Source organism: Herpailurus yagouaroundi, unplaced genomic scaffold (genome assembly GCF_014898765.1).
Source record: "Herpailurus yagouaroundi ecotype Mexico unplaced genomic scaffold, PumYag 197, whole genome shotgun sequence".
NCBI lineage: Eukaryota > Metazoa > Chordata > Mammalia > Carnivora > Felidae > Herpailurus > Herpailurus yagouaroundi.
Window position 1 is genome coordinate 16,739,867 of NW_024412428.1, and position 18,373 is coordinate 16,758,239.

At 40.6% G+C, this 18,373-nt stretch overlaps 1 protein-coding gene across 2 annotated transcripts in view; it reads left to right on the forward strand.

Annotated features, from left to right (window-relative positions):
* The window catches only part of FREM2 (FRAS1 related extracellular matrix 2), a 166,919-nt gene that overhangs the window by 67,468 nt on the left and 81,078 nt on the right, over positions 1-18,373 (forward strand). For both annotated transcript variants that reach the window (XM_040448280.1, XM_040448281.1), the window contains exons 3-4: positions 6,828-6,974; positions 14,286-14,516. In XM_040448280.1, the coding sequence (XP_040304214.1) occupies positions 6,828-6,974; positions 14,286-14,516 (378 nt within the window). The remainder of the gene's footprint in view (positions 1-6,827; positions 6,975-14,285; positions 14,517-18,373) is intronic.

Consider the following 18,373-nt stretch of genomic DNA (forward strand, 5'->3'; position numbering starts at 1 on the left):
TTCATGTGACAGTTACCAAGATATCTGGGCTGCATTTAGGTTTTGGTTATGAAAGATGAACTTATAGGTGCCTTGCCTGAGAATAGCTTAAGAGACCGCCATATATGACTGTGCATATCCAATAGAGGTCAGTACGTGCTTTGTCTGTTTCTCTCCACCTTTGGGTCTTTGGCACACTACCTCTCTTTCTGTTTGTTTCTCTATATAGTCTCTGCATTTGTGAACCTGATACTTTGTCCTGTGCTGCCTCTTTTTCAGAATGTCTAAGGCAGTGGGAATGTGGTGGCATGTGGGGGGGGGGGGGTGGCTGTACAGATGGAAGGAAGAAAATGATATATCAATGATCAAAAGTCACTATCGGACAAAAACAACCATTGGAATTATTAAATAGTCGACAAAAGTATAAAACCCATTGACCATTTTTCTGGGTCTGTCTCTCAGTTTTTCAGGAGCTCCGTGAGTCATACTAAGGCACAGCTGCCTTTAAAGGTCCAGATTCTTCATCCCTGGGGTGGCCCGGTCAGGCAGGATTGCCTGGAGGCAGGATTACACCCTTGGGGCAGATTTTAAAGCATCGAGATCACTTCCTCTTTTTCTTTACTATCCAATCACTTATACAAGAAGGCAAGGAAGTGAGTATTTAGTAAATGTCCCTAACTCCTACCAAACTGAATTCCCTGAAGTTTCCTTCTCACCGGATTTCTTATCTCCGTTCTTAGACGTGATCTTCCAGGAACACCTTCCCCCAATCTCTGTGAATGTCCAAATACCACCCTGTACTTAAGGCCCCATTTAAACACTATTTCTTTTATGAACTTGTCTTTGATGCCCTCAGGTGAAAGCAGTCCTTCTCTCTGTGATCTCCCACAGCTCATTATCAGTGCCTCTCCCACAGCATTTATCAATCTTCAGCATATACACTTATCTATGTATTTATGCCATCTCCCATACTTGAATATCAGCTCCTGGGGGACTGGGGAGGGTATGTTTCAAAGCCAAGTTGACTGCAGCTTTACCTCCAGGGTTTGCAGTAAACCGTGAAATCCACCTGACTAAAGGCTGGAGGACAGGGCTCCGGAAGCTCTCAAAGTTTCTCGTATGGAAGATTCTAAGGCAAAGTAAAGTTTAAAAGATCATCCTAGCACAGAAATGAAACACAATAAATGCCTTATTTCAGTTTTAGTTTTTGATTTTCACTACAATTAATAACATAGATGTTAATGGTAGCTGCATTGGTTGTTAACCACTGTTCTTGCCTTCTAAGAGAACAAGACTGCTTAAAAACCAAATTATCTAATTTTCGTAGTAAATTAGGTAATATTGTTGCCTTACTCTTTTCTAATGTAAATGTCTATTTCTATTGCTGCTTTAAAGGACAATATCCAACTTTTAAAAACGGATTTGATTTTCAGTTCAGCTTTCAGTCTGAACCTTATTGAGGGCAAATGAAATTTTAGCAAGCTAGAAAAATCTAACCAATAGAATTAGGTTCTATCAGTAACTAACTTTTGTCCAAGGAAAATATTTGTTAAAATATGTTGAAAAAAAAAAATCAAAGCTAAATGGGCACCTAGAAATTACCCTGATCAAGACAAGTCAGAGGTGTGAATAGTTTTATATTGAAGATGTATACTTTGTCTTTAGAAAAAACCAGGCAGCTCTATGTTCTTAGGGAGGGCTAATTGAAGGTTGCAATTCTTTGTTATTCTAAAAAGAAAAAAAAAAAAAAAACCTCTTGTGCTCCCATTGAAAAAGAAAATGAAGAACCCTAAAGACCAGCTGGAAAAGTTCAAAAGAGGTCTTTTCATCAAACCCTTAATGGCTTTAGTGTCAGGGTTTGGGGACAAAGCCTATGGGAGTGTGGTTATCAGCTGGCAGGCACCTGTTGTATGGATTTATGACACAGTTAGGGACTTTAGCTTGTCTCCAGTGACACGCTGAGACTCATTCTTTGTGCATCACAGACGACAGAGTCTGTTTTAGGAACTGAAATAAGTAGCAAAATAATAAGTTAAAATCAGAAATAAAAGTAAAATTAAATAGTAAAATAAGTAATAAGTGAAATTGAAGTGAAAAATTGTCAGTTTAAGTTAATTTCACATTCAGTAAGCTGCAGCTATTGGTATTAAAAGTATTAACATTTATTTCCCACATAGTAAGGTGCTAGAGGAGTTTATGTGGCATGTGATGAATGAATATATGTTGGGTCTTTTCATTCCTTAGATAAAATACAGAGTTCAATTGTGCAAGGTCAGTTTTAATAAAAAGAATGACAGTAAACGGCAGCGTAGTTCCTCAGATCCCTGCACCTCTCCTGCATGAGAAGTAGTGCCTAAGATTTTACAAATTCCAAAATGCAGTAGGATTCATATGCGCAAAAATCAGAAGTTATGTAGCATTTAATTTATTCAGCATTAAGCTTTATACACTTAACTTCCTATTCTCTAGCAAGATATCTACTTAGAAAGCCCAGATTTAGAGTGAAAGCTAAGCATCTAAAACAATTACCTTAGAGCATGTCACTGTCTCACAAAGCCAAGTTTCTCGGTACTGTCTCTGAATTTTATTCCAAACAAAATCTCAAAGCCGCAGACATATGAAATCCTGGCAAACTTGTTCAGCTGTGTGTCACCTGAAACCCTTGATTAACCAGTAACCTGGCACCTTCATCTTTCCGGAACATAAGCACCAACCCAATAATAAGTTTTATAAATTTGTAAGGAGAGATGAAGTTGCCTGTTCCTAAGACCGTCCAAGCTGTTTCATAATGCAGTGGAAGGGTTAAACGGGCCTGGAGTCATCAGTAACCCCTGGAGGTGTCATCGAGATAAATACAAATCCCAGCGATTCACATTCATGGGTAATCGTTTAAAGCCTTTACACAGTGTTTAAGAATAGAAGTGTGCAGAACATTTCAGAAAGGGCGTTATTAAAAACAATTCCTTTTTTTGTAATATAAGAAGAAGACTCAGCACTGAAAGAGTTATGTTACATTTGTGCAGGACATTGATATTGCCTGAGAAGTGAAGCACTACTGAATTTCTTTCAGCGGGGACGTTAGAGTGTCTTAATTCATTTAGTAGGTGTTTCTGTAACAGTTAAGCAAAATGGGCTGGGTCATGTGTTGCCATCGGGACAGACCAAGTGAACAGACACAAAAGTAGACATATATAGGATATGAGGTTATGGAAAGCACTGTGGAGAAAAATTAATCAGAATAAAGGGCCCAGAGCATGCTGCGGTTTGCACTAGGGCTCACTGTTTTATACAGAGTGTGAAGGGAAGGCCTCCTTGACTCAGTATTCTTAAAACATGTAATATTTAGAAGTGTGATGTTTTCTGGAATATTTAAGGAGAGGATTAGAATCAGATCTCACAATTAGCTAAAAAGTGTCAAAAAATTTAGAGAAATAGAGAAACTGTGTGTAGTGATGTCTTCTTGGATATAGGGGAAAGAGATAGGAATAAAATACTCAGAACTGTCGACTAAAATTCATTTGTTGAGCACAAGAGTTACTAAAGAGGTCAGGTGTTATTAGTCACAAGTCAAAACTGAAGTATGTGCTTTGTGTAAGCTGAAAACTGTTATGAATAAAAAAGGAATAAAACAAGCAGGAGTCACAAATTAGCCACTCTAGTCCTAAAAATCACAGATTTCTTCAATCCTCATTGTGTTGCAGACACTACTTGGAACTTGGAGACTAGGATGAATTTCACCAGCACCTGTCCCAAGGAGGTCAGACAGTTAGAAGAAGCACACACAGGCATGCGGATAAATAATTACAATTACTGTGGGGCACCCAAGTGGCTCAGTTGGTTAAGTGTCGGACTCTTGGTTTCCACTCAGGTCACGATCTCAAGGTTTTGTGGGTTTGGGGCTCCTGGGTGGCTCAGTCGGTTAAGCGTCCGACTTCGGCTCAGATCATGATCTCACGGAGCCCTGCATTGGGCTCTGTGTTGACAGCTCAGAGCCTGGAGCCTGCTTCAGATTCTGTGTCTCCCTCTCTGCACCCCCACCCCCCCCCCCCGGCTTTGTTCAGAAAATGCTGAGAAGTTGGGTGTGCCTGGATGTTTCTGTATAGAAGGCTGGAGATGTTAGGATGAAGAAGGAATGGCTTGGTAGAGCCTGACAAGAAGTACAAGAAGTTTGGAATAAAATCTGGCCCGTGATGGAGCCACAATGTAAATGAGAAGGAAGAGAGAAGTGTGGCACAAAGATGTTTTCCTGTAATAATTAGTTGAAAGATCAGAAATGTTTTATGTGTTAGTGCAAGTGATCAAATGCTATTCTAGTCTTATCTGTTACATTCTATGAGAAATGTTCCAAGTAACAGAACATAAACACAAGAGCTTAAAAAAATCTTTAAATATCTTTAAAGGCAATAAAACCAAGGGTTGGCAATAGTAAAAGTATGAATGGCCACTCTGACTCCCCGACAAAAATCAGTATAATGTTGTACAATTATTAAATTTGTACAATTAAGCAAGATGAGGGGGTGTCTGCTAACGTGCAAAACCGCAGAGGAATCTGTGAGTGAATCACACCCAGATGAGAGGCTGGAGTCGGCGCCGGAGAGGCTTCAGGAAGGAGGTGGTTAAGGGAGCCTGCGAGGAGTGGAAGATGTGAGCAGAAGAATGATGGGCCATCATTTTAGGCCAGAGGACAGAGGGGACAGGAGGAGTGGCTGAGGCTGGCAAATCCATGGGGCAGCGGGCTCTTGGCTGGATCTGGGAGTGAGCGAGTGCATCAGGGATAAGACAGGGTAGGTCAGGGCCAAACTGGAAATCCGCAAGGAAGGCCTGCCTTGACGCCTGCGGCAGCTGGCGGGAACCAGGCAGAGGGGAGCCAGCCGCAAGGGGACTTCGGGCGGATTACCTGGAGTCCGGCAGGGGGCGCGTGGGGGCTGGATGTGAGCATGCGCGGTGTGGCGGGGGGACCAGCGAGCTAACTTTTGTGGAACGATGCAATCGATGCGCCACAGCGTGCCGCGCGCCTGCGTGGGTCATCTCCCTTCATTCTCACGCCGGACGCAGGCATTAATTAATATTACCTTCCCCTGACTCTCCACATGAGGAAGCAGAGGTCTAGGGAAGAAATTTGCTGAAAGTCAGACAGCAGATGAAAAACGAAGTAGGCCTTACACTTCAGGCCCCAGCCGTGGGCTCTCCTCGCGAAGACGGCACCGTGTGCAGGAGATGGTAGGCATGATACGTTCCTAAGGACAAAATGGATGAACTTCCTGCCCTCTGATCTATTTATATTTGTAAAAATTAACCAAAACATGGAAAGGTCCATAGTCCTGTCCATGTAACACACGAAGGAAGTCCACATCTGTGATGCTTCATTTTACGTAGCTACGACATTCACAGCTTCAACGCCTGGTGTTTCTGTCTTTAGGTGTTGTAAGTTTTCCACTAAGAATGTCACATTTATTGTTCAATGGCCCAATAGTATCTCATTGATTTGATGCACCCCAAAAACTCAAAAGTTGTTTTGGTTTGGGTGCCTATTATAGAAAATATTGAAATGAAGGATTCCTTACAAATATCTTTTTGCTTCTCTTGAAGCAAAAATTCACAGAAGGACTTACAAGATCAAACGGTACGAACCGAACAGCTTTTTGTCTCTTGCCTGCATTTTGCCATGTAGCTGCCTGAAAGGCTCGTGCTAATTTACAATTCAAACAGCAATAAACAGCAAAACCAATTTCCCTATATAATCTCTGCTGCACTGGGTAGTCTCTCTTTCATCTTCAGTACATGTTGGTTGATAACTCAAAGTCACTGCAACTTTTCTTCTTAAAAATTTCTGGCAGAGATGGACGTTTTTTCATGTGCTTGTTCAGTCACTATGTTTCTCCTTGTGCAGATTTTTTGCCCTCCGTCTATTGAAATCATGTTTTCCTGTTTCGTTTCTCCTTCTCTAGAGTAGCTCTCTCTACGTGAACTCAGAAAAGAAGAAATTAGAATTAAAATGGTGCCTCTAGCTGTGTTTGTTACTTGGGCTCTTTTCCACCGTCTTCCAGAAAGACTTAAAAGAAATTACCAATGCCTTTGTTTATAAACTTCACTTTACTCTGAAATAATTGGTGTAGATCAAAGGAAATGGAAGGATACTGCAGAGTGATCAGCTGATAACCATTTCTCCTTTCATTTTCCTTGCCTAGCAGCTTTCACATTAGAGAGATCACACACAGTTTGTTTTCTCCTGATAGGCAGCCAGCTCCATTTTGGTGGGGAGGTGGGAGGAGAGAGCCTTATCTTGAGAACAGAATGGAATCAATGAAAAGAGCTGTCTGTTTGCTCTAAAGAATGGAGTGGAGTATAGTGGGGAAGGGAGGCGGAGAAGGGATATTTGTTTTTTCTTAAGTGGTTATAATTAAAGCCTTCCATCCAAGTGCTCGGTGAACCAGAAAAAGGTATTTGTGAAGTTGTATGTGTGTTTTTAACATCCAAATGAGCCTTGAAGCCTTCTTTATAGAAGAAAACTTGCTCTCCAGCGGCACCTTGTGGAACGTGGGTCGTCCTGCAACTTGGATAGTTGTACGTTTAAAGAAAAATGCTGCTAGTAGTTGTGTGGTTCTTTCCCATTACCCACGTTGCCTTCTAAAGATCAAGGGATTTTGTGAAGGAGGTCAGCTATTGAATGTCTGTACAACAATCGCTGAACAGTAAGCTGTTCTCCAGGTATGGATTATGGAGTTGCATGTCAAACCAAGTGGCTACAATGATTCTTAATGTTGTATCATCCAAATACTCTGTGGAAATTTTAGGGCCATTCATTCAAGAAAGCACTAATTTGGGGGCTCTACATTTTTGTTTTCTAGGCGGAAACAAATTAACCAAACAGCATTTTCGTCTGAATTGGGCATGGATCTCGTTTGAAAAGGAATATTACCTGATCAATGAGGATTCCAAATTTCTAGATGTCGTTCTTAAACGCAGAGGTTACTTGGGAGAGACTTCATTTATAAGTAAGTTTAATCGACATTACTGTTCCACAATCCCCCTTTGTTCCTAGCAAATGTCCATAATTTTACAATGATTAAAATATTTTTAGTTTACTGCTCTAGTTTTAAAGTTTAAGGAGATGTTGACATTTAAAGGTTCTTTGAGTGCTTCAGAAACATGCCAAGAGTTTTGTGTCAAAGCTAAATCATAGAGACAAAAGGCTATAAAAATAGGAAATGTGTAACCGAATATGTATATATACCTCTTCAAACCTTCTACCTACATATGATCATTCTCTGATATAAATAACTTCATAAAAATGGCGGTAATCGCTCATTGGTTAAGATTTTTTATATGTCAATAGACCTTAGAAGAGGTTTAGGGGAATGTGTAATCTAACCATAATATAAAACTCTGCAGAAATGCCAGTGTAAAACATATAGGAGGGCAACTTTAATAATAAGGGGTGAAAAACTATTCAGTAATCTATTAGACATTGACATGTAATTTACTGTTTGTTGCATTTGAATGCTCTGGTAGGTCACAAAAGTCCAAGAACCCCAACTCTACATAAAAGCTCTACTTAAAAGATGCACATTGTGACTTTTCTTCAGAACCAATGCTCAGGCGTTAAATACTAATCATTTTCTGCTGCTTTACTCTTTTAAATAAAACTGAAAGTCAAAAGCAAAGACTAAAGCCTTTTTACAAGTCCAGTTCAAGCTAACATATAACATCTAGGCTGATAGAATTTTCATGAGGTAAAAGAGCTTTCACTGAGTGAGAATATCAGCTAAGATAGGAATCTAGGAAAATGTTGGCAATAAAAAATAAAAGCTTGCTAATCCTGTGTTTGTCTGCAAAACAATTACTTGAAATTTTACTGGCCCATGAAATTCAAAAAGCATTAAAGAGTAGATCCCTATACACACACACACACACACACACACACACACGTACCACACACAATACCTTTGCCACAGCCACAATCTGCCCCCACCCGACTCCTCCCTGATATTTGGATGCTGGGTATTAATTACTCCTTATTTTTAAAGTGCTTTTTGTTTTGGGGGCACCTGGGTGGCTCTGTCGGTTGAGTGTCTGGCTTCAGGTCATGATCTCATGGGCCGTGAGTTTGAGCCCCGTATTCAACTCTCTGCTATCACCGCAGAGCCCACTTTGGATCCTCTGTCTCCCTCTCTGTGCCCCTCCCCTGCTCATACTCTCTCTCTCTCTCTGTCTCTCAAAAATAAATAAACATTAAAAAAAAATTTTAAGTGCTTTTTGTTTTTTAAGCATGTAAGAGGGATTTAAGCATGTAAGAGGGTCACTCTCTGCTGACCCCATCAGGTTATTGGCTCCAGGGTAGCTGGTCCACCTGCGGACCTTGTGCTGCTCTGCTTCCGTCTTTTTTTTTTTTTTTTTTTTTTTTTTGACAGAGAGAGAGAGAGAGAGAGAGCGAGCATAGTGGGGGAGGGGCAGAGAGAGAGGGAGGCACAGAATCCGAAACAGGCTCCAGGCTCAGCTGTCAGCACAGAGCCCGACATGGGGCTCGAACTCACAGATCGTGAGATCATGACCTGAGCCGAAGTCAGATGCTCAAACGACTGAGCCACCCAGGCGCCACCCCCCCCCTTTTTTTTTCATGTTTTGCTCTGCTTCCGTCTTGATTTGCACATGCCTCCTCTTGGCTGCCATTTACAGTCTCTTTGTCTAACCTTCTAAAGCATAGTGAATGCTCTTGGTGCTCTCTCTCTTTGGAAGCATGTTTTCTTTGCACACACACACGTGCTCTGCAGACCAGGAATCTGATCCTGTCTTCCTTATTGTCCGTGAGAGATTAGCCTTAACCGGACTTTGTGCTTGAAAGTATGCAGGAAATAATAACTGAGACACAGAGAACCTCAGCAATTCTTAAGGATGCCTTTATCTATTTGCATTTTGCCGGAGTTCCTGGTGGGTATGTTTAATTACTCACTTCCACTGAAAGTAATGGGAAAGTTAATGGTTGAGAGATATTTTTAAAGCTATCTTTTCGCATTTTTCTCTTCATTTTCTTTTTTAAAGCCGAATCCTGAAACGTCAAACAGGGGCTCTTTTTTTCTCCTAGCATTATTTTTTCAGCGAACTACGATTTCCTGCATGTGGAGATGAGCACCAGCCATTCTACAAAGGTTCTTAGCTCTACTTGGTTAACCTCGCACGTTACTTAGTAACCTGGGGAGATAGGAAGTTGGAAAGACTTCTGTGTGTGGCCCACACCCATCAATCATTGAAGAGATAATAGACTTCAAGCTGGGAGGGAGAATGGAAGTCAGATTAAAGAGGAGGGAAGCCTGGAAGAAGTTCTGCAATGAATGTGTTTCATGTTACTGTTTCCTGAAACCTCCACTGTCACTTACAAGCTTCTAGAATTAGATCGTTTGCATGATATCTAGAGGCAGACTATCACTTAAGTTCAGGAGCATAGTTAGGAGGCCATGGATCACATGAAATTTATGTAAGTGTTTTCTCAGAGATGATTATTAATTTTATAACCAGTATAATCCATTAACAAATTAAATATGTGCTTGCATTTCATAAGAGTGTTGGCATTTCAAAGATCTTACTGCTACCAGCTATTGTGAATTTACTAAATAAAAGATACTTCGTTAGGCACACTAAGTACGTTACCTTAGTCTTTTTCTCCTTACGACTTACTTCACTCGCTAATTCAACCTCACATTTTCTTGAGTGGCTTACTCAGTGCCGGCCACTGTGTTACATACTGGACTATGAAGTGACAATAATGATGGCTAAAATGTATTGAGTTCTTCTTATGTGCCAGCCCCAGTTCCCAATACCTTACATCGTCAACCCTGTGAGAGGAGTGTCATTATATCCCCCATGATGCAGGTAAAGAAACAGAGAGGTTGTCATCCTCCCAAAGCTACTAAGGAGCAGAGCTGAGATTTGACCCCAGGGGTAACTTTCCTAACTACCACACTATGGTGCTTCTGAAATCCCCCATAACAGAGGAAGTTCATAACCTGCCTGTGGTCCCATGGCCACTACGTGGCCAAAGTAGGATATCATCTGTTCTCTCATTCCAAAAGTGCCTTGCTTACCCTCCATGCCATTTTTCCACACCAGAGGAAGAGCTGCAATTGTGGTTTTGCTTAGTAAATCAAAGGAATATGGTTTGTCTAATAATTAGTTCTCTTTGAAAAAATAAAAGCATAAACTTAAGCCCAATTTATAAGCTTTTTGATTTCTAGAATTCTTTTTGCCCCATCTAATAATGTTATTTATAATAGGTATGATTTACCAGCTGAATATTTGTATCTCCAATTAAGAGCATGTTTTGAACGTTGTGTGTACTTTGCTCTCTCATCTACCATGTTAGATTAAAGCGTGGACTATTCTGTGTCCTCCACAGTCTACACACCATTTCTTCATCCTTTGTTAAAATGGGCACCTAGGGGGCACCTGGGTGGTTCTGTTGGTTAAGCGTCCAACTTCAGCTCAGGTCATGATCTCGTGGTTCTTGAGTTCAAGCTCCACGTCGGGCTCTGTGCTGACAGCTCAGAGCCTAGATCCTGCTTCAATTCTGTGTCTCCCTCTCTCTCTCTGCCCCTCCCCACTCACACTCTGTCTCTCTCCCTCTCTCAAAAATAAATAACCATTAAAAAAAAATTTTTTTAGGGGTGCCTGGGTGGCTCACTCGGTTAAGCGTCCAACTTCGGCTCAGGTCATGATCTCACAGTCCATGAGTTCAAGCCCCGTGTCAGGCTCTGTGCTGACAGCTCAGAGCCTGGAGCCTGCTTCAGATTCTGTGTCTCCCTCTCTCTCTGCCCCTCCCCTGCTCATGCTCTGTCTCTCTCTGTCTCAAAAATAAAAACATTAAAAAATTTTTTTCTTTAATTTTTTTAAAAAATGGGCACCTATGTAAAGGGCCCTGTGGAGGTATGAAATATTTAGTATGTGTCCACCTACCCTCAGGTTTAATGCATCTAAGATTTACCTGGATGCTGCTAAAATGTTGATTCTGATTCAGTGGGTCTGGGGTAAGGCCTGGAATCCTGCATTTCTAACAAGCTTTCAGATGTTGTTTATGCTGCTGGTCCATGGATAGTAAGTAACTGTATCCTGTAGCAGGATAGACTAACACTACACTCAGAGTAGGTACTGTGTGTTAATTATAAAAAGGAAATCTTTATTTTTTTATTTTTTTTATTATTTTTTTTTCAACGTTTATTATTTTTGGGACAGAGAGAGACAGAGCATGAACGGGGGAGGGGCAGAGAGAGAGAGGGAGACACAGAATCGGAAACAGGCTCCAGGCTCTGAGCCAGCAGCCCAGAGCCTGACGTGGGGCTCGAACTCCCGGACCGCGAGATCGTGACCTGGCTGAAGTCGGACGCTTAACCGACTGCGCCACCCAGGCGCCCCGGAAATCTTTATTTTTGACCCAAAGCAAGTTTAGTATTCCATCTAAGTCTTATTTTACCCTCTAAAAATATGACACGTCCGTCTTAATTTTACCTCATGTTTGAGAGGCGTAAGTCTTTTTTCACAAAATAGAAGTCCATTCCTCTTCGCTTGGCAAATCAACGATCTTGCCTATTTATAATTTACATCCAATCAGGAATATTTTACAAAGTCCATCTAAAAAAATTATATGCGTTTTTAGCAGCAACCATGAAACTTGGCATGACCGTCTACATTTTATCAGGTTGGATAACTTGATTATCACTTAGTAAGGATGACTAGTTGGAACTAATAGACATTCTTTGTATTATACTCATTCCTTTTTTTAAATATTCTTTTATTTACTTTTGAGAGAGAGAGTGCACATGGGAGAGGGACAGAGAGAGAAGGAGAGAGAGAATCCTAAGCAGGCTCCACACTATCAGTGCGGAGGTCGATGCGGGGCTTGAACCCACGAACAGCGAGATCACGACCTGAGCTGAAATCAAGAGTCCGAAGAGTCGGACGCTTAACCGACTGAGCGGCCCTATACCCATTCCTTTTTGTTTTTAAACTGCCTTTTGAATCTCTAAGAAAATAATGCATTGCTGGTGAAACAAAACAAAAGTGGTTATCAGAGAGCAAATAGCAAATTCTTCTGCTGGCCCGTGCCACTGTGGATAGATGGGTCAATGAGCAGCATGTGTGCTGGAACCTCATAGAGAATGATTCCTCTCATCATCCATTACCTTGGCAGTGAATCATGGCGGACCCAAGAGGTGTTGACAACCTGTCTGTGTGCATGAGGAACCAAAGAGCTAATGGGAAGTCTGCAACATTCAACAGGAAACATAGTGCTGGAATGCCTGGTTCTGTGCCCTTTTTCCTCCTGATATTAAAAAATCATGTTTTACCTACTATTGAAAAACAATGAGATATTTTTATCTCAGTTGCTTCTGAGAGCTATAAGACAAAAATATTTTATTAAAAAAATTTTTTTAACATTTATTTATCTTTGAGAGACAGAGAGAAACAAAGCAGGGGAGGGGCAGAGAGAGGGAGACACAGAATCTGAAGCAGGCTCCAGGCTCTGAACTGTCAGCACAGAGCCCGATGCAGGGCTCAAACCCAGGAACCGTGAGATCATGACCTGAACTAAAGTCAGACACTTAACCGACTGAGCCACCCAGGGGCCCCAAGACAAAAATATTTTAATGAAATATTTATTTTCGTTGTCATTTTAAGATGAAACTAACAGTCAGATGAAAATATTCAGATTCATCTGACGTAAGCACCATTATTTAAAAATAAGGTAATTTTTTCAATTAAATAAGAAATGCTACAAACACTTTATTTTCAGGCTTTATTCTAATAATCACAAGATTTTATTTCCCCCCTTTTAAAGCTGTCTTTCCTACAAATTTTTTCTCAAAATGCCAATATTTAAAGAAATTTACTTGAAAATTATTCTTTTTAATGTTTTTTGAGAGAGAGAGAGACAGACAGAGCATGAACAGGGGGCAGGGGGGAAACAGAGAAGGAGACACAGAATCTGAAGGAGACTCCAGACTCCAAGCTATCGGTGCAGAGACCGACACGAGGCTCAAACTCACAACCATGAGATCATGACCTGAGCCAAAGACACACGCTTAACTGACTGAGCCACCCAGATGCCCCTATCTGAAAATTATTCTATCAACATGGCTCACTAAGAGGTTTGGATTCAGCACTTAAGGATATACTAGTACAAGTACAAAGTAGAACAAGTACTAACTGCAATTTACAATTTTTCGATGACATTGGATTTGTTAACTGTTGACTGTTTATAGATAACCTGTGACTTGAGAACATGGTATAGTGATGGTGAAGATCCTTTTGTAATGTAGTGAGAGACTCAGAAGTCCTTCAGCCTTCCCAGCTAACTGCAATTGACCTTGAGTTGAACCATCAGAGTGAGCCCGACATACTGCTCATAGCAATCACATATATTTAGCTCTCCAATTCTGTTCACATGGTTTCATGGAATTCTGAAGTGTTACATACACACACACACACACACACACACACACACACACACAAACCTGGATGTGGTCATATTGACAATCACTGAATTATATTCTTTTAAGGATCTTAGTCCCAGTAAATGTGGAGAGAATATTGTAATTTTTTTTTATTATTGGCCATTTACAACTTTGATTATCAAAGAATTCTTGACTCACAGAGTTCCTTATTTTCTAGTTAGAGAATTTTTCTTATGTTTTTATCATATGGCACATGCAGTATAACACATGTAAAAGTAAAAGTGAAGAGTTTTGGGGGGCACCTGGGTGCCTCAGTAGGTTAAGCCTCTGACTTTGGTTCAGGCCATGATCTTGCAGTTCATGAGTTCGAGCCCCGCATCGGGCTCTGTGCGGACAGCTCAGAGCCTGGAGCCTGCTTCGGATTCTGTGTCTCCCTCTCTCTTTCTGCCTCTCCCCCACTCATGCTCTGTCTGTCTGTCTCTCTCTCAAAAATAAACAAACATTAAAAAAAAATTAAAAAGTGAAGAGCTTTTAAGACTGAATGAACTGTAGGAATAAGAATATTTGCAACATGAATATTAATTTACTGAGTCTTGCTTTACAAGAGGTTCTAACACAAACACAGTTCAAAGAATATATAGCAAAGCCATCATGAGGTAAGAATAGAACAGAATCATGAACCCCCAATACCTACAGTAGAACCCTTTTACTGTGGCACCTGTACCCCAGTCGTCCAGCTCATGGAATCAAAGCTGGACGTAGTGGCAGGCAGAATAAATAACACACAAAAGGTGAACGACAAGGCAAACTTTAAAAATCCAATTAAAAATGAAGCTAAGAAAATGATACCATGTTTTTGTGCAGGTATCGGCACAAGAGATGGGACTGCAGAAAAAGACAAAGACTTCAAGGGCAAAGCACAGAAACAAGTGCAGTTCAACCCAGGCCAGACCAGGGCCACCTGGAGAGTGCGGATCATGAGCGATGGAGAACACGAGCAGTCGGAGACCTTCCAGGTGGTTCTCTCAGAGCCTGTGCTGGCTGCTCTGGAATTCCCTGCGGTGACCACGGTGGAGATTGTTGACCCTGGAGATGGTGAGAGCTGTCGACTTGTTTGTCTCGTCGCTGTTGGGTTTTTAATGACAAAATACCTTACAAAGGAAGTTTTAAATTCAGTGTTTGGACTTTCTATGGGGAGAATGTTCTAGACTAATAGTTTCATATTCTCACGTATGCTGATGGGAGAGGGAAGCCAAAAACTAAGAAGGGAAGCTATATCATTTCAAGTAAATGAACTACATAAGCTCATATGAATTATCAGCATGTTCTTTCTCTTACTGTAATTTTGTTCTTTGGAATCAATATTGCTCATCTCATTTTTCTTGAATTAATTCATTACTTTTTAAAGTCTTTTAAATGTCTTTTAAAGTGTCCTTTAAACAAAGAGTTTAAGAATCAGACCGTTTGGGATTAATTTGTTCCCCATGTTACACTTGATTGTTCAAGTGTTAGAATTTTTATCAGCCAACAGTTTTCACTTGCCTGTGCGCCTCCACATTTGTTACATAAAACCCACCAGACCTATCCCCACTCTTTGGCGAATCGTGTCTTAAATCACTCCTCTTAATTTCTATTAGATTATGCTTTTTTGTCAGTGCACACCTTTGGCTGATGTTGGTAAAAGTGAACCTCACTGCTTTCATGTGTAATTTGACCTATTCCCTCCCCCTTGCCATCGTTCTAAGTGCTAGCTTGTCTCGTGCACTCAGGAAAGAAAAAAAAAAGAAAAAGAAAAAAAGAAAAAGAAAATGAAAGAAAGAAAGAAAAAGGTTGAATGGCTTTCTGAGGGCTGGCATTTATTCAAAGGTTGGAGAGAGTCTTCTAAAGCTGAAATCCTGTCAGAAGCCAGACGTGACTTTCTTTTTAACTGCCAGCCTACTTTATTTTGTCAGTCAGAAAACTCTTAAATTTTCTCTGAAGATACAATCTACTGAGTACCTGAAATGGAGACCTGTGTGGAAATCTCTGGGTTAAAAGACTGAACCTAATTAGAGAGAGAGCATAAGAGAACTGGGCTCGGGGTCTGTTTGTTTAACATCTCTCTTTTAGTTAAATATGAAGTTCAATTATGCTTCTAATTCCTTTAAAGAACAGTTGGCATTTAATTACATTTAGTTTTATCTGCATTATCTAGGAATGAATAATTAAAGTTTCTTCGAGTCTTAAGTCTTGAATAAGTGGTAGCATAATAAAGCTTCTCTCTTTTGAACCAGCCATGGCAGCTTTAATACACATGAACTGGCCCATCAGTTAGAGTTTGTTTGAAGCCATTTCTTTCTCTCTTCATTTTTTTTAAGTAAGCTCTAGGTGCAGTGTGGGGCTTGAACTCACAACCCTGAAACCAAGAGTCACATGTTCTACCCTCTAAGCCAGCCAGGCACCCCTGAAGCCATTTTTTGATACTTTATTTGCCAGTTGGTATAATTGTCATTGTTTACCTTAAGGAATAAGTCACTTAAACTCATCCGTCCCTTTCTATTTCTCAGAATAGGGTAACACTCTATACTCTGTACTCATAGTAGATCTGAGAAGTGGAATATTAAAATACGTACATACAACACACACACACACGCACACGCGCACACACACACACACACACACACACACAACTTTGCCATAATGTCATTTAATGTAATGGTCATCAAAGTTGTTATAGAATTTTCTAGATGACATTCAGCCCTAGTCATCCCAGGCCATGATCATTCCTATGATAACTGACAAGCGTCTCATAATGCCTGGTATATTCCATGTCTTGTTGAAGACCATTGGTCTTAAAGTTATAAGATCTGAGTTTGATTCCCAATTCTACCATTTCTAGTTTTATGACCTTAATCAAATCAAACACCTTTTCTTAAGATTTAGTTTCCTAATGCACAAAATAAGAAAAAATTAATGAGTCTCATGTTGCATCATTCATGTGAAAGAATTCTATAAAACATAAAGCACAATACTACTGTTGTTATTTCTAGTGTCACAAATAACATTGTTAGATTTCATTTTAAGAGATTAAAGAGCTCTTGTTCCCCACCATTAAAGGGTCACTCTCCCTACCATTTCAAAATTTAAACTGTTTCTTTCTACACTCTCTTGTAACTCTTCACATAGAAATTTGCTAGCCCTAGGAACTATTATGCCTCTAACCTCCCCCTCTATGTATTAGTTCTAGGTCATGTTATGAGATTCTATTTTGCATGCATTCAAAATGTGTTCAGCTCGTATGTGTGCTGGGTACAGCGCTATGTGTTAGGGATGCAAAGATAATAGGATAGAAATCTTTCTGTCAAAGAGCCTATGGTCTAATGGGAAAGACAGCCCTACCAATAAATGATTGCTATAGAATGTGATGTGATGCAATAAAGTATAAACAAAGTGTTATGGCAGCAAGAAAAGGAAATAACCCCCACTGCTTCATTTTAGTCTGGAAATTGTTTGTTTACTAGCCAGTTAATATAAGAAAAGAGCTTTTCCCAGTTCCTTACTTACCCATAACGGCTACTGATAATGATAATAATTGAAATTCATCACATACTCACTACCGACAAACAGCACAGTTAACACATTTTATATACATTCTTTCACTCCCTCCCTATTACCTCCATACTTATAGACCTATGCACCATTTTAGGCATTTTATTTGGTGTTTATAGAATACTCTCAATTTTACATGTGACAAATTTTAGAATACTTGCTCCCATGTTTTGTGGCAAAACAAACAAAACAAACAACTTACTAACATAAACTCTCTCTTTCTACACACACATACACACACACACACACACACACACACACACAAGCATATACATACATATATCCTGAATTCTCACAAGTTCATAATTATACTCTTATAATACTCTATCCATTTATATTTTTTAACTTACATAGTTGTGATTTAGGTAAAGATTTTAAATGACTCTGCGTTTAAAAAAATTTTTTTAATGTTTTGTTCTTGGGAGAGAGAGAGACAGAGCATGAGCGAGGGAGGGGCAGAGTGAGAGAGGGACACAGAATCCAAAGCAGACTCCATGCTCTGAGTTGTCAGCACAGAGCCTGACGTGGGGCTCAAACTCAGCGAGCCGTGAGATCATGACCTGAGCTGAAGTCGGATGCTCAACAGACTGAGCCACCCAGGCGCCCCTGACTATGCGTTTTATTCAATACATGAGTATCTACATCTACTGCGGAGATACGACATACACTTAAGTAGTTACTTATCTAGCCTCAAGTACTATTCAGTACCCATATGGATGTTCTGTAATATGTCCCATGCCTCCAGATGTTTTGAATGTCTGGCTGGGAACACATGGCTCCAAGAACACAGCCTGGTTTCTGGCTGGAAAGCCAAGCTCTATGATCAATAGAAATGACCATTCTCTAAGGAGTGGGTCCAGTCACTATGTCTTCCTGTATCCTGTGTGCAAGAGGGCAGCCTGCCTCAAAGGGCAGTCACCACTGGGAGCAAGTGCACCCCATTCCTCATCCCTGGACACCCTGGGTGGCCATGAATAGAAGGGAGCTAATCTCCTACAGTTCACATGCAAATCTTATTGCCATGTTGGTACTTGCCCTGCAAGTGAGAGAGGGGCCATGCAGGGACAGCTCAACTGTCAGATGGGACTTCAGAAGCCCACATTTTTGTCTAAAACGTATTTTTTGAGATCTTTTTTCAGTTTTTTTAAAAGTTTATTTATTTTGAGAGAACCAGCTACAGTGGGGAAGGGCAGAATGAGAGAGGGAGAGAGAGAATCCCAAGCAGGCTGCATGCTGTTAGCCACGAGCCTGACGTGGGGCTCAATCCCACAAACCATACGGTCATGACCCGAACTGAAACCAAGAGTTGGATGCTTAACCGACTGAGCCACTTAGGCACCCCTAGAACAGACATATTTTGTCAC